The 16,483-nt window shown below is 48.7% G+C and overlaps 1 protein-coding gene across 1 annotated transcript in view; it reads left to right on the top strand.

The window, feature by feature from the left end:
- The window catches only part of C17H2orf92 (chromosome 17 C2orf92 homolog), a 36,456-nt gene extending 23,136 nt beyond the window's left edge, over window positions 1-13,320 (top strand). The window contains exons 6-9 of the mRNA XM_034521486.2: window positions 1,556-1,657; window positions 3,824-3,974; window positions 5,591-5,800; window positions 13,143-13,320. Coding sequence (XP_034377377.2) covers window positions 1,556-1,657; window positions 3,824-3,974; window positions 5,591-5,723 — 386 coding nt within the window. The 3' untranslated portion in view covers window positions 5,724-5,800; window positions 13,143-13,320. The remainder of the gene's footprint in view (window positions 1-1,555; window positions 1,658-3,823; window positions 3,975-5,590; window positions 5,801-13,142) is intronic.
- The last annotated feature ends 3,163 nt before the right edge of the window (window positions 13,321-16,483 follow it).

The raw sequence follows: 16,483 nt of genomic DNA, 5'->3' as shown, positions 1-16,483 counted from the left end.
CCTGCCCATGGGTTCCAGATTGTTCCATGAAACAGCTCAGATCACATAGAACACTGTCTCTGGGGTCTTCCCACACCTGCCAAAGAGAGCTCTTGGCCTCCCATTTGGTCCCGCTCTGGATCAAATGCCCCCAGAGATTTTGCTAGCTCTCTTATTCAAATGGGTCACAGATACCAGAGGCAGAGCTGAAATGGAAGTATTTCTTATTTCCAAACCTGTTCTCTTTCTTCTAAGGGCGTTATGTAGTTTGGAGATACCAATAGATATCTTGGTGTGGTTGATTTTCTCATTTTGTTTAGGTCTTTGTGGTTTGCACAAACATTCTGCAACCTCTGGGGCAAGTCATAGCATCTATATTTTATACAAATGGAGACAGAAAAGAGAGCTCAGAGAGGCTCACATCCAGGCTAGATGCCCTGTGTCCTCACATGCAGCAGCACTATCTGTGGTCCTTACATACTCTCAAGTCCACTTAGACCTATAGAGTCAGAGACGCTCAGGTGTGGCCCAGCAATGGTGTTTAACAAGCCTTCCTCATGAGAATCATTGTCTCAGCCATGAGTGAGAGAATGAATGTGCTGGGTTATAAATAAAACCAAAATACTCCTGTGTCTAGAACACCTAGACTCTCCTCCCAAATCCCCACTTCTTCTTTACTCGGACTCGGAAGAAGCTACTTAATGAATAGGGCAAAAGCATTTGCCACACAGTATAAGGACCCAGGTTAGAATCCCTAGGACACACGTGAAGCTGTATGTGGGAGCATGCGTGTGTGAGCCAGTGCTGCAGTGGTGAGCTGGAAGGCGAGGGCGGGAGGATCCCTGGAAGCTTCAGGGGCAGCTCACCTGGTATACACAGTGGCTGACATCAGAGAGACCCCGTCTCAAACATTGTGAAAGGTGAAGACTGTCCTCTGGTTTCCACACAAGTGCTGTGACATGCATACACCCAAGTGTGCACATGCCCTCCAACATGCACACACATGCATGCACACATGCACACACACATGCACACACACTTGCATACATGCACGCATGCATGCACGAGAGTGTGTGCATACACACACACCACAAGCTTCTTTATTATAAAAAAATAGAATTGGCCAATAAGCCCACTAAAATTGTTAATGTTAGCTTTTCATCCTTATAATAAAATACCTGACATGATTAGCTTAGAGGATGCTGACTGACACCTTTAGAAATTCTAACCTATGGTTGCCCATGTTTCCATGTTTGGGGCCCGTGGGGAGGTAGAGCAACATGGTAGGAGTATGTGAGAGATCAAATCTCTCCATGTCCAAGGAGAGAGAGAAGAGAGAGAGGGAGAGGAGAGAGGGAGAGAGAGAGAGAGAGAGAGAGAGAGAGAGAGAGAGAGAGAGAGAGAGAGAGAAAGGAGAAAGAAGAGGAGGAAGAGGAGGAAGAGGAGCAGGAGGTAGGATTCCAGAATTCTCTAGGGTACAGCCCCGGTGAGCTAAAAACCTTCCACAGACCCCACCCTCTAAAGGTTCTGGTGGCTGGGCAGCATTCAATCTGGACTTATCTTTTGTCTTTTGTAGCTCATATTGTTGAGAAGAATGAAGAACCATCTCTATTCAACAGGGATGTGCACCATCAACTGACTGCTGACAGCAAAGAAATACTCCAAAAAACCATTCAAGGTATCATCCTTAAAATATGATCTAAGTAACAGTCTTGAGTATGGAAGGTTATAGAATATATCTTTTTGTTTCTTGGTATTTTAGCTGAGCAGAGTCCATGTACCTTTAATTCACCAGCAGAAATGTGTAGTCAGCTAGTGTGGGTCACATACAGGGTCATGTAGGCCGAGGCAAGAGGACCATGAGTTTGAGACCAGTCTGGGCTACATAGTGAGACTGTCTAAAAAGCGAAACAGAAAACAGACAGTTCATATGGTCTACATATTATGAATTAAATAAACTTCAAAAAGTTGATCATCTTCTCTAAAGGACTTTTATATTTATTTTTTCTAAATAGCCAGGGTCATTTAGAATGTGGGCTCCTCTCCTAAGCCCCTGCCCCTGCTGGCTCCCGAGGCTGTCTTAGGTTAACCTAGTCTCCTGTGGGTCTGGCCTCGTCCTTCTTGTTGGCTTGACTGAGCTAGCTCACACTTGCTGATAGTGGGGAGAGGCTGAGCCCATGCTGGTGCCACGCCCACTACACCCCTCCACACAGCCATTCCGTCTACCCTGTTATTGCTTCCTCACTTTCAGAAATTAAACACCAAGCCTGACAACTGGGGTTCAATCCTCTAGACCACATGGTAGAAAAAGAGAACCGACTCCCACACATTGTCTACACACATGCATGGCAAGTGTATGCATACTTACACACACACACACACACACACACACACACACGTGAACACACAAAATAAAGGAAATGTAATTTTAAACTTGCTAGTCCTGAGTTATTGAAGCCTAGCCCTCAGAGATGCTCCTCATGGGCCTGGGAGGAAGGTTTGGGCTCCGACTTTCCCCCACAACCCAAGAAAGCCCTTGGGCAGTAGTCTCTGCGTGTGTCACCCAATCTCTTCAGCATTTCTCACACAAACGTTGGTTCCTCCCAATGGATCTTTTGCCCTAGCCCTCAATCCATCCTCTTCCTCTGGCCAGATTACAAATGGAATCACAGACGCCCCTGGAGTCCCCAAATATCAGCTGGGATCTCCTTCCTTTGAGAGCTAACCATGATTTTTTTTTTTTTTGCACCCCAAACCCATGCTCAGTGGTATTTCAAAGCTAGCCTTGTGATTTCTCAAAGTTCCCAGAGGGATGTCAGAAGTCAAGGTCGTCTCTGGCACCATCTACACTGGATGGCAGTCTGGAATCTCTTAAACCACAATCTTGGTCAGTTTTCCATCACTGTGGCAGAGACTCAAGAGGAACAAATCCAAGTGTTTATCTTGGCTCCTGATTTCAGAGTCGCCATCTATGGTCAGCTGTCCCCCTTGCTTCGAGGCTCTGATGAGGCAGAAAAGCATGGTGGAGAATAGCCACTGACTACATGCTGGCCAGGAAGCAGAGACTACCTCCCCTCATTGGCTGGCTCCCTCCTTTTCCTATTTATATTCTGTGTGGGCCTTTAGCCTTTTGGAGGGTGCCACCCAAATTCAAGATGGATCTCTGCTTTCTGTGACTGTCTCACCCGTCAGCCATGGGAACAACCCACCCACACCCACCCACACACAAGCACTCATTCTAATCTCCTATGTGTGTCCCGTTGAATCAAGATCACAGTCAAGATGTCCAATCATGCTTACACACACAAGGCAGACTGAATCTGTAGTAGAACTTCTAAAAGCTGGTGGGGCAGGAAGGAGAGGCTAGTAAAGAGAAGTTTTGGCCACTGCCAGGTGAGTAGCTTTAATTCAAATATTCAACCCTTTGCTGTTCAGTTTCCCACGCTGGAGATTTAATCTGGCACCTCCTGCGTGTTAAACAAGTGGGTCACCATTGAACTACACTGTCAGCCCCACATCCGTGATTCTCAAAGACTTTGAAGTAGGATGTTCCTGCCTCCTTTCCACACCCCCCCCCACGCTCTGCCCCCGCCCCCCGGACCTCCCCTCCCTCCTTGCTTCCTACACACTATGGTTTGCTCATCCTTCTTCATGGATGTTTTGCTGCTTGTCACTGGTGACAAGGCCTGTCATTTCCCCAGCTGGACTTTTGAAGCTAGTGGCTGACATGTTAGTATGTATACTTTAGCTCTGAGCAAGACCAGAGGTTGTCCTGGTTGTGGGTCACCTGTCAGGGATGCGTTCAGGCCTTCTCTAGCTTCTGCTCTTGCATCTTCCTATTCAGGTGCCTCCAGGGAGAGTCTACCGTGCGGACAGCTGCTGAGTTTCCTGCAGAGGAATATCATCTCTGCCACCACCGCCATGGTGGCAATCCTCCTGGTGACAGTGCTGGTGGTGCTTACGCTGGTCACGTGTATAAGGCGGAGACAGCCAAAGTGAGTGTCTCTTAGTGTCTGTCTTTTAAGAATTCAGGAAGTTGGGTGATGTAGAGATGGCTCAGGGTCCACGCTCTGCACAGGTAGGTGGGTCATAACCACCTTCAGCTCCAGTTCTAGGGGATCGAGTGCCCTCTTCTGGCCTCCCAGGGCACTGCATGCATTCAGTATATGCTGGCAAAACACCCATAATTACAAGTTAATAAGTATGGGTTTTTTGTTGTTGTTGTTGTTGTTTTGCTTTCTTAATCAAACAAATGACTCAGGGAGTTGGAAGCACAGTTGCATCTTACAGATTCCAGATGTTAGGAAGGCAGGAATGTCTTCCTGTCATGTCTTGGCATCTCCCAGCATGCTCCATAAAATTTCCCAGGTGATAGGGTTCAGGTGCTATCTGGCGATTCTGAGGTACACTGAAGCTCTGGAGTCCCTGACTTGGCTATAATTACTTCTCAAGGCAACGCAGATTTAGCCAGGTTTCTCCATACCGAGAGGAAACTGGAGGGAAGATGGTAGAGCCTCTGGTTAGAAGACTGGAAACTAGGACTCTATTTCCCCCCCCCCCCCCCAAATCAGGGTTTCTTTGTGTAGCCCTGGCTGTCCAGGAACTCACTTTGTAGACCAGGCTGGCCTTAAACTCGGAGATCTACCTGCTTCTGCCTCTGGGATGTTGGGACTAAAGGCGTGCACCACCACACCTGGCTATAGTAGCTAGCATTCTAGAGGCAGAAAAGCCAAAGCATGGCTATAAGAAGATATGGAGGGAGGAGACTTGATGGGGGAGAGAAAGGCTGAATTCAGTCAGTGTACACTGGTTCCCTGTGCTGAATAGACTGTGTCTCTAGTAGCTGCCAAGCAGCAACTCTTCCAGGATCTCTCATGATCCTGTAAGTGGTGGGTTAATGCCTGGCATGGTGGGAGCCTCAAGGGGCAAAGACAGGGTTTAGGCACAGGTGTGAACCTTAGGCAGACACCAGAAGCAAATAACTTGGAAGAACAGCATCTGTACCATCACTTTCAAAGTTATGAGCGGCCCTTTGCATCCTCTGAGACACCCATTCCTGATGGCCAAGGGAAAGCAGCCAGCCGTAGGCCACCTTCTGTGGTGACACTCATCTTGTCACCTTTTATTTTGGGTCTGAGGCTGTGGTAGTTACATTTCTCTTGGGGACCATATCACTACCTTCTTTAGATGCCAAGGCCTCTGGATATAAAGCCCAAGCCAGCTAGCCAACAGCTACCTCACGTCCAGCTTACTCTGCTGAGACAGGTGTGGGGCTCCTGAAGCAAAAGAGGAACCTGGATTTAAGGGCTTCTGAAATTAGGCTTGACTCATTTCACAACCCTGACCAGGGCCCATCCTTGGACTAGCTATTTTCTCTCGAAAAGAACTGTTTAGGATGAACGGGGGATGTGGGAGAAAAGCAAGCAATGGAGGAGTTTCCAAGAGGCACCTTGTGACCCTAGGTCAGAGGGCATGTCATTCAGGATAGACCTTCCCTGAGGTAACAGAATTCAGATCCATCAGAAACCGCAGCCTCCGTCCCCACCTAACAGGCAGACAGTGCCCTTCCTGTGTGTTTAGTGATCGGGGTGGTTTCTTTTCTTCGTTTTAGGTACCCTCCAGCGAGCATGACGTACAATATTTTTATAATGAACGGGAAATCTTTGTGGCAAAAATCCCAAGATAAGCACCTCAAAAAATTCATGGGAAAGCAGAAGCACCTGAAGTACAATTCTTTCGTCTAAGCCGGTGAAGGGGCCAGCAAACTGCCACCCAGCCACTGTCGGAGGGTTCTTTTGCACTACCTGGACCGAAGTCAAGGGTAGGCAAGAAACTTTTCTAAAGCTGATCTCTAGAAATGTCTGGCTTCACTTCAGTGGGGGTGGGTAGAAGCAATGGCAGGTGGCGCCCCCCAGTGGTAAGTCTCATGCATGCCTCTCGTGTTGGTGCGCCTGGCTATCGGTTGCAGCCAGAGCTACTGTTGTCAGCCTGGGGTCTGAGACCCTGCACCCTAAAGACTTGACAGTGTCATCCCTACTTCCATTTCACTTCTTCTTTCTGCTCTGCCACTGGGGAACTCTTCAGCCGTCCCTTCCGCTGTCAGTGCTGTCATCGGGATGATTTGGGGGTACTTGCTTCCTTTGGGGCAGCATTTGGGAGGTGGGGCTGCAGTTTCTGAATGTGTTCTGGGAACGGCTGGCATCATTAAGGCATGGGTATCCTTTCTCACTAGGAGCAGAATCCTCGTGAGCTGGTGGGATTCCCAGCCTGGATTCTTAACGGGTCCTGGGCAGCAGTGCCATGCTTGCAGAGCTGGGTTGGCTCAGGCCTGTGGGCACTGCTGGAGAATGGGCTGGTAGTCTAGGTGGGCAGCTACTTTACCTGTTAAATGGCACACCAAGACTTCCACTATGTCACTTCTTCAGTGGACCAGTGATGGGTCCAACAGCAGGCACTGGGACTGCTCTGAGAATGCTTAAGCTTCTTTAACTGCTGACCAGTTGTTAAAGGAACTTTGAGTTCAGAGGCTGGGGCCCCAATCTTGGGAATGCAGACTTCACATTGGGCAGTTTGGAAATCCAGCATTGGAAATATTGGGTTTGAGAACACACTGGGCTGGGCTGGGTTTGGGTAGCACCTGTTGGTGACCCTGAGTGACGTTGGGCTGGTGATCCTGAGTGATGTTGGGTTGGTGACCCTGAGTGATGTTGGGTTGGTGACCCTGAGTGACATTGGGTTGGTGATCCTGAGTGATGTTGGGTTGGTGACCCTGAGTGATGTTGGGTTGGTGATCCTGAGTGATGTTGGGTTGGTGACCCTGAGTGATGTTGGGTTGGTGAGCCTGAGTGATGTTGGGTTGGTGACCCTGAGTGATGTTGGGTTGGTGGTCCTGAGTGATGTTGGGTTCGCCTACCTGCCAGGATCATTTTTGATCAAGCTTAGCCTCAGTCTGTCACATACAGACTGCCTTCTGCTGCATGGCTTCATTTTAGCAGACCACACTACTGAAAGTCAGCAAAGCAAGACCATGAAGAAGACCTTATTAGATCTGACACTATAAAAGTAAGAAACGTGGCACAGGAGACTGCCCTACAGCCAGCTCTGAGGGAGCAAAGCAACCTGCTTAAATAATCTTGAAGGGCTGTTTGGGACCAATCATAACCTGGAAATTGCAGAAGTCTTTAGACTCTCAAAGCCCAGCCCTGGTAACACGCTTTTCTAACAAGGCTATACCTCCTGAACCTTCCCAAATAGTGCCACCCACAGGGCACTAAATGTTCAGGAACATGAGCCTGTGGAGGACACTTTTATTCAAACCCACACTGGCAATGAAGACTAACCATCATACTGGCCATAAATCTTGTTAATAACCATGGTCTTCTGTCCTCTGTCCCTCATCTGCTTGGTAGCTCAAGGGCTACTGTCCATAAAGTAATGTGGCGTGGGGGCTTCTCAATCTGAGGCAATGGGAATTTCTGAAGATATTTCTGGCTGTGTGTGTATATACATGTGTGTGTAGATATGTGTGTATATGTGTGTGTGTTTGTATGTGTGTATATATATGTATGTGTGTTTATATGTAAATGTATGTGTATATGTGTATATATATATGTATGTACATGTATATATGTGTATATGTATGGGAATACATGTGTTTGTGTTATGTGTGTGTATGTATGTGCATGTAGGTGTGTGTATGTATGTATGTGTGTATATATGGGAATGCATGTGTATGTGTATGTATTTGTATTGTGCATGTGCATATGTATGTATGTGTATGTATGTATATATGTATGTATGTATGTATGTATGTGTGTCTGTGTGTTCTGGCATCTGGTGGGTAGTGGCTAAAGATACTGTTAGGCATCTTACAATGCACAGGAGCGCCCAGCCACCCACTAAGGAATTCTGCTCAAAGTCTCAGTAGTCTAGAGGCTGAGACTCTGGGGTAAGTCTGCACCTAGACAATCTCACCAAGATATTAGCTTCTTCACAGTCACTTGATGCTTCCCTGAGTAGCCAGTGATGTAACTGCTGTCTGCATCTGGGTGGGTCCTGAATGTCTGTAAATTCTTTTGAAAACATGACCACTTGTTCCCCCTACTAGCTGATGAGAGGCCATGGGGGGCCAGTGCAGTAGAGCCATTAGGAACACACACTGGGGAGTCTGAACTACCTGCTTGCACTGGGTAGCTTAGCCCTTGGGGCCCAGCTGCCTGTTCACAAACTTGTTCATACATGTGTATACATATGTGTGTCATTTACTGATGAGAATATAGTCTGAGAAACATGATATGTAACACCATCAGTGTTTGACTACCATAGAGTGTATTTGCCCACTTTAAGTTGGATATGACTTCTCCAGGTGGGAAAACATATGTTTTATATGGTGCTGGAGATTGAACTCAGGGGTTTATGTGTGCTAGGCAAGTGATCTAGAACAGACACATATACACACACATAGACTTACACACATACACACATATACCACATATACACACATACACACACATACACACATATACACACATGTATACACACATATACACACATACACACATGTACACATGTACACACACACCATTGAGCTATATTCCCAGCCTCTAAATGATATGACCTCATGAGACTGCTGTCCTATACAATAATCTGTTATGGACTGAAATGCCATAAGTAATTTCCGTGGATTCTGCTGTGATAGACCATGACCAAAAGCAAGCTGAGGAGGAAAAGGTTATTTTGCTCACAGTTCTATATATTAGCTTGTCTTCAAAAGCAATGAGGGCAGGAACTCAAGCAGGGCTGGAACCTGGAGGCAGGAGCTGATGCAGAGGCCATGGAGGAGTGCTGCTCACTGGATTGCTTCCCATGGTTTGCTCAGCCTGCTTTCTTATAGAAGCCAGTACCACCAGCCCAGGGATGGCACCACCCACAGTGGGCTCTCCCCCCATTAATCACTAATTAAGAAAATGCCCTACAGCTGGATCTTATGAAGGCATTTTCTCAACTGAGGTTCCCTTCTTTCAGACAACTGTAGCTTATGTCAAGTTGACATGAGACTAGCTAGCGCAGACTCCTGTATGACTTATTGGAGAGGATATTACCATTTTGAGTACCTTCTAGTCTGATTTAATGCCTCTATTAAGACTCACTCACAAGCCTGGAGCTGCTTTCTGATGGCGAATTATCAACAGAAGAGAGGTCGGTCTCCCCCACCTCCAGGATCCATGCTGCAGCTATTTAGCTGAGGTTTCTGGAGGGTCTCTGTGCTTTCTCTCTTCCATTAATCTTCCAGAATGCCTGGGTTTGCTAGCTGAGATGGCTCAAAGGACAGCAGCCTGTATCCCAGCCTGCATCTGCTGCAGAGGCTCTCCCTGACAGTCTGGTTTGTAGCCAGGCAAGGAGATTGGAGAACTGAACCTACATGTGGTCTAAACAGCCTTTGCCCACTGAGCCCTGGACCCTTTTCTAATGGAGGTGCCACTTAATGGGCAGCTGGATGTGCTGCAGAACACCTGCAATTCCATCAACGCGGCAGGTTCCAGACTTTCTTTGTGTTTGTCTTCTGCCCTCTGGGAGACTCTTGGCCTCCTAAGGGTCCCATGGAACTTGCTGATTCCTACAGTTTTGCTGGCCAGATGCAGTGAACCAGTTTGGTTGTCCTGTAAAATAGCAAGTGCTCAGGTTTCTCTGCTCTGTAAGGGGCTCCTAGCATTTGGATATCAATATCATCAATTTCCAGCTGGGATTGGGTGAGGTCCTGCTGGGGTGAACCTGTTATCTCTCTGCAAGCTTCCATTTCCCGGTTGTGTTCTGCACAGCTCTGCAGAGCTGTCTTAATCAGTGTTCATTGCTGTGAAGAGACACCATGACCACAGCGAGTCTTATAAAAAGAAGGTGTTGAATTGGGTGTTGGTTTACAGATTAGTCTATCATCAGCATGGTGGCACACAGGCAGACATGATACAGGAGAAGGAGCTGAGAGTTCTACATCTGGATCAGCAGGCAAATACGAAAAGACTCTGGGCTTGCAGTGGGCTTTTTGAAACCTCAAAGCTCACCCCCAGGGACACACTGCTTTCAACAAGGATTATTCCCAATCCTTTCAAATAGTGCCACTCCCTTGTGGCCAAGTATTCAAATCTGTGAGCCTCATTCAAACTACCACCAGAGCCCTGACTCTTCTCAGACTCCCTTGCCACCTGGCTTCTTATTTATGCCAACAGGAAGCAGTGGCTGACATTGGGAGGTCGGAAGAGGGAAAAGCAGCTTCCTTTCTTGGGTCAACTTAGTGGGAGCTCTTTAGAAACAGGGTAGCAGCGACCTGCCTTGAATGGTGAGGCAGGAGAGAGAGAGGCAACTGGCCCCAGGGTGTTTCCAGCAACAGTTGTCCAAGTGTGCACGGCTGCAGTTTCTCCTGAAGTCTACAGTTCAAGGCTGAATCCATGTCTCACCCCAGCAAGAAGGAGATGTACCAGTGGGAAAATGGAATAACTCCCCATGCCGGGACTTCATGCTTGGCACCCCTGTTGTAAGGAAGGGTGAGAACTAGGATGAGATGTGAGTCAGAGGAATCAGATGATGCCCTCTGACAGGATACAGCCAAAGTACAAGGTCACTGTCAAGGTGGGTTCAGCCCCTATTTAAGATCTATGGGAAAGGGGCTGGAGAGATGGCTCAGTGGTTAAGAGTGGTTAAGTGGCTGCTCTTCCAGAGGTCCTGAGTTCAATTCCCAGCAATCACATGGTGGCTTACAACCATCTGTAATGGAGTTTGATGCTGTCTTCTGGCATGCAGGTGTATGTATAAATAGAACACTCATATACATAAAATAAGTAAAAATCTTTTTAAAAAAAATCTATGGGAGGTGAAGAGATGGCTCAGAGGTAGAGGTTAAGAGCACTGACTGCTCTTCCAGAGGTCCTGAGTTCAATTCCCAGCAACCACATGCTAGCTTACAATCATCTGTAATGGGATTCGATGCCCTCTTTGGGTAAAGATAGCTACAGTGTACTCATACACATAAAATAAATAAATACAATAATAATAATATTATTAATAATAAAATCTATGGGAGAGGCATCACTTGAGGCTCCAAGCCCAGTAATGTTGCTAGAAGCTGCTCTGGAGTGGAATGTGTTAGCAAGGTAGGGAAGTGATCTTGGGTCTTTAGGTAGACCAGGACACACTGGGGCTCTTAATGGACAGAGGGCGTGACTACAGGAGATGGAAAAACTGCATGCATGCCCAGATGAATGTGGCCCACAGGCAAGGGGCCTTTCTCTGCTGTTTTGGTCCCCAGACCATATAAGGTTAGGTTGGGTTACTGTGGGGTGTGGGGGCATGTAAACTGGTGGGTAGGCGGTGGTAGGGCAGACCCTGGCTAAACAGTGGTCCCTGGTGGTGTGGTCAGCATGCTTGCAGCTCTAGGGGACAGCAATAATGCTGTGAGGTCCCTGGCTAATTCTTCATGCATGGATAGAACATGGGGGTTCTTAGTTAAAGTCTCCAAAGGGGTGAGAGTGGCAGAGTAGCCCTGAGGTCATCTGTCAGAGCCTGGGGGGATTGTGGACCTGTCCATGTAGGAACTGAAGACAAGATTCCCCCCCCCCCCGAGGATGCTGTTCAGTTCCTTGCCAAGTAGAAAAGTCACCCTACCCAAAAATGGACTTTTACTGGCATTAAGTTCAAAATTGCCAAGCTGAAGTCCATGCAACCTGATGTATTAGACAGAGGTGGCCCTGCCAAGACGCCAACCCCAAAGACCAGAAAGCCAAGACTTATAGTCCATAGGGCACCCTGCATACTCCCACCTTGTCGATTTTCCAGGGGGGGCTCAGGCATGAGGTGAAGGGCAGGAGCCAGGGAATAGGAGGGGAGGGAGCTACAAAGGGTAGAAGGAAGAGTGGGCGAGCATGGAGAGGAGGCAGCTGACTCTTCACCAGAATCTGTAGCTGTTATTTATGGAGCTGGTCCCCACTCAGGCAAGCATTAAGTGAACACTCTGTGCTAGACACAGTGGCCAGTGTCCCTCACTGTGGCAGTCTCCCCTAACAGCTGACTTGTATGGACCTGGCCTCCCCATATCACAATTGAAGAAGCCAGAGACAGGGCGCACTCGTGGGGTGGAGGATGGATTATAGGGGGAAATGGCCCATCAGACCTGACACATTTATCCTATATCTCTGCTGCCCAACTGTGCCCTGTGAGCTTGGTCATCGAAGGACCAAAGGGTGGAGGTGACAGTTGTAGTGTGTCCAGCCTCACAGGGACCACCTGCCTGAGACCTCATGATTCTAGCTGTTTCTCCAACCTAGAACTGGGCCCAGCCTTATTCCACTACTGGTCCTGTCTAGGCCTGCTCTGAGCCTCAGCTTTCCCATTCTGACAACACCTACTGTGTGCCAGACACTGTGCTGGGCTGGAGACCCTGCAGAAAGTAGGGACTAGGGTCCTTTGGAGCTCAAATGAGATGCACCACTCTGGTCATGTTCACCCTCACGGGCTTCAGTCCAGCCTCTGGGCCCCCACTTCTGAACTGCAGCCCACCCTGACCCAGATCTCCTGTCCCTTTCCAAGGCTTCTCCTTCTGTAGGTGTGCACCCCTTGCCTGTGGGCCCACGGTTGTCTCCTTCATCTTCACCTTCATCAAGAGGGGGTACCCTTTGTCTTATCATTTCCCCTCTAGTTGGTAGGCTTCCTGGGCTCTTGTCCCTCTCTGGGTGAGGCAACAGATGGCATTGAATTTTAGAGTCCAGCTGGGTGGTGGCTGTGTTCTCTCTGTGTGTTCTACCATGTCCTAGGGAAGCCTCAAGTCTGTTTACTCTTGGCGGGTTTCTCTCTATAGCATAGGCTAGCCTCCTTGGTGGGATTGTCATATCAAATCTACCCTCACTGCAGTAACAAAGTACTACTCAGTATAATCTTGTTTTTTAGCTGTGATTTCACTTCTGCAATGTATTTATTGGTTTTCTGCCTTCCCAGCATCCTTTGCATTCCTTCCTTCCACCCATGCCTGACCTGGCCACACCCATATCCATCCACTGGCTTTAGAGACTGGTTGGGACTCACTATTTAGAGATAGAGATAGGACCCACTCAACCAATGTGCTGTGTTGGGGGGCATTCTCTGGGAATACTGAAAACATTTTTTTCTCTCTTTGACAGGATTTGAAGTTAACTCCCCACCTCGAAGCCCAGGAAGAAAATGAGGCCGAGAGGAGCCAACAGGTGGTAGGCAACAATCCTGGGGCTGTTGTTTGGGCCCAGAGCTGGTTGTCCTGAAGCTCATCTCTGGAAGCTTCATCTTCTCATACAATAATTACCAAACCATGTTCTTTGCTTCATCCGTTTGTTTTCTGAGACAGTTTCATGTATCCCAAGCCGCCCTCAGACTCCCTACGGAACCAAGGATTGCTTTGAGCGTCTAGATTTTTTCCTTATGACTATGTGTTGTGACTGTGTGTGTAGGTATGTAAAAGCTCACGGTTCGCCTAAAAATTGTACCCCGGACTCAAATAGCATGTAAGTGCAAAGAGTGTTTTATTCTTCAGAAGTCCAGCATGCTGGGGTCTCCCATTACCAAGATAGAGAAACAACTTGATTTCTGGGGTGAGGTGGGCTTTGTCTTTCTCTATCTCTAGGCATCCCGGAACCATTATTGGGGCGTGAAGGCCGAAGCCTGGGTTTTTTTTTTTTTTTTTTCCCTATTAGTAATTGACTTGCTTGGGTTTGCCTGGATTTGCCCAGTTCTTAGGTCTAGTCTTCTTAACTGCTAATTTGAAGTCTGTCATGGAATAAACCTAGCCTTCTCAGGTATATATATGCATGGGAGTACAAGTGCCCACATTGGCCAGAAGAGGGCGTTAGATCCCGTGGAGCTGGAGTTTCTCGGCGATTGGGGGCTGCCTTAAGTGGGTTCTGGGAACTGAACACAGATCCGCTGCAAGAGTAGCATACACTCCAAACCAGCAAGCCACCTCTACGGCCTATACTTTGAACTCCTTGTCAGTACCTTCTGAGTTCTGGGACTACAGGCATGTGCCATTGTGTGATGCTGTGGTGTTGTGGGTGGAACCCAGCGCCTCCTGCATGCTGAGCAAACACTAACAGCTGAGTTACATCCCCCACCCCTCTAACACTCCAGGTCCTAGGGCTAGAGACCCCACCTCACAACACATTTCTGCTTCAGGCTGTCCTGCTTGCTGTTGGTCCCTCTCTTCATTGACCTGCCCTGACCCGAGTTTCACATGAATAGATCTGCCGTTTCCCAGTGTTTTCCTTCTCAGTACTGGCGTACTGTAAGGAACACTTTATCATTTTGCTAAGTCCTTTTCTCTGCTGTCGAACCGTCACCTCCACGGGGAACAGGTCAGCACCTGCACTGTCTATGGCAGGCTAATTGTAGGTGACCCAGTGAGTACTGGCAACTGCCACAGTGGTTTGAAGATTGCAGAAGGACCCAGCCATTTGAGAAGCACTCAAGAAGAGCACACAGTAAGCGGCTGCTGTGAGCAGTCGAGCGATTGGTTCTCCTTAGACTCAGTTTGGGTTCGTTTGCAGGGATGATGGCACTTTTATTCTTCTGAGCCTCCCACATGGTGCTTAGCAGCTTTCAGTACCCCAGAGATTCCCCTAGAGGGCGCAAGGGAACGCTGGGCTGCACAGCATAAATCAGAATGATTTACAGGCGCAGTTCAGCTAATCCCACAAATGGCTGACTGTGAATGGAAAGTCTAAGATTGCAGTAGCTGCTCAGTCCACAAGGCTGGGTGTCTCAGCTGGTCTTCAGTATAAGTAGGCTTGAATGCCAGTGAACAGTGAAGGAACGGGCTTGCTAGCAGGCTGAGGGCAAGCAGGCCAAGAACAAAATCTTCCTTCTTCCATATCCTTATATGTAGGCTTCCACCAGAAGGTGTGGCCCAGATTAAAGGTTTGTCTTCCTGCCTCAAGATCCGGATCAAAGACTCGTGTCTTCCAACCTCAAAGGTCTAGACTAGAAGTAGATCCACCCTCTTCAAACCAAGCCCCCCTCCCCCCCCAAAAAAATCACAGGTGTGCCCTCCATTTCTGGATTGTAGTTCATTCTAGATGTAGTCAAGCTGACAACAGGGAATAGCCATCAGAGGCAGAGTTTGTATTCAGGCCTCATTCACAATAGTCCCAAGAGGTAGAAGGCACCCTAGCCAGGCACAGAAGGAAAGGAAGGAAAGCAGCTGAGTCACTCTGTGTGTGTGTGTGCGCGCGCGCACACGCGCCTCCAGTGTGTCCACCCACAGGTGGGTGGGTGCAATCCTGGAGGGACCCTGGTGGAGAAGGCTGTCCTTATGGCTAGGACTGGGGGTGGTGGTGGTGGTGTTGGCGATAGAGTTAAGTGTGGCCTCTCTGGAAGGTTGAGGCTCCATCTCCTCCCCTCCCAGGGCACCTGCCAGATGTTTCCCTGTTGAGGCCTCCTTCAGCTATGGAGCGGAACCTGGCCTGCCCAGCTTCAGCTATCTGCACACACAGGCCTCTCTGGCTAGTGTGAGGCGAAGGGAGGTTTCCTGGAGGAAGCCACGTTACCTCTCCTGGAGGCTCACCTGGAGATGTTGGGGCGCAGGTTCAATTTCTTCCCAGGCTCTGAGTCAACAGCAAGTGTTTACTGGAACCCCCTAGACACACTGCACACAACTTAACAGGCCGAGTTCCCTAGTATCCGGTAGCCCTTCCCTCTGAAGTTCAAAGGATGTGTTTCTCTCTTAGCACCTCACAGGACACACGCTGCTTATCTGTGGTGATCTGCATCCTCTCCTCAGTGAAGTAGACACACTGGAGGCTGCAGCCACCACACCGTTTCCAGTCTCAAGCTTCTGGGACAGGAAGGGGCACAGAGTGGGACAGGAAGGGGCATGAAGTGCAGGGCTTGTGGCTTGCAGAGGTCAGGATTTTCCTTCCCCCAGCACTGGAGACTCACGCCTAGGAGGGGAATTCTGCACCCCCCCCCCATCTCTCTTCACCTCTCCCCTCTCTTAACTTCTGATGCTTTCAAGTAGCTGGTGCGGCTCCCAGAGATCTTGGGGTGCTGCACATTTCTACTGAGGTCTATATATGGGAAGTGGCCAAGATGGGATACCCATGTGGGGCTGGATTAGTGTGTGAGTGTCGGAGGACCCTTCTCTGCATGCCCGTCAACTCCAGAGCCAATTTTTCCCAGAGCCCCTCTAGAACAGTCCTGCCATCTTGGCTTTTTCTAGGTGAACACCAGCCTAGCTCTGGAGTCCTAGTGGACTCACCCTTCCCCAACCCCACCTTTAGGGCTTTAGCCTGCCTCTAGGGTTCCTCTAGGGTTCTAGGCCTGCCCCGGTATGCTTTCAAGAAATTGGGCACTGTACTGGCTCAATTTATATCAACTTGACACATATTATAGTTGTCTGAGAGGAAGCCTCAGTTGAGAAAATGCTTCTATAAGGTTGTGTTGTGGGCCCGTCTGATGGTGGGTGGAGCCATCCCTAGGCTGGTGGTCCTGGGTT

This window comes from Arvicanthis niloticus, chromosome 17, assembly GCF_011762505.2.
Source record: "Arvicanthis niloticus isolate mArvNil1 chromosome 17, mArvNil1.pat.X, whole genome shotgun sequence".
In the NCBI taxonomy this organism is placed as follows: domain Eukaryota; kingdom Metazoa; phylum Chordata; class Mammalia; order Rodentia; family Muridae; genus Arvicanthis; species Arvicanthis niloticus.
Note: the sequence above shows the minus strand (reverse complement) of the source record. Positions and strands in the feature narration are given on the sequence as shown.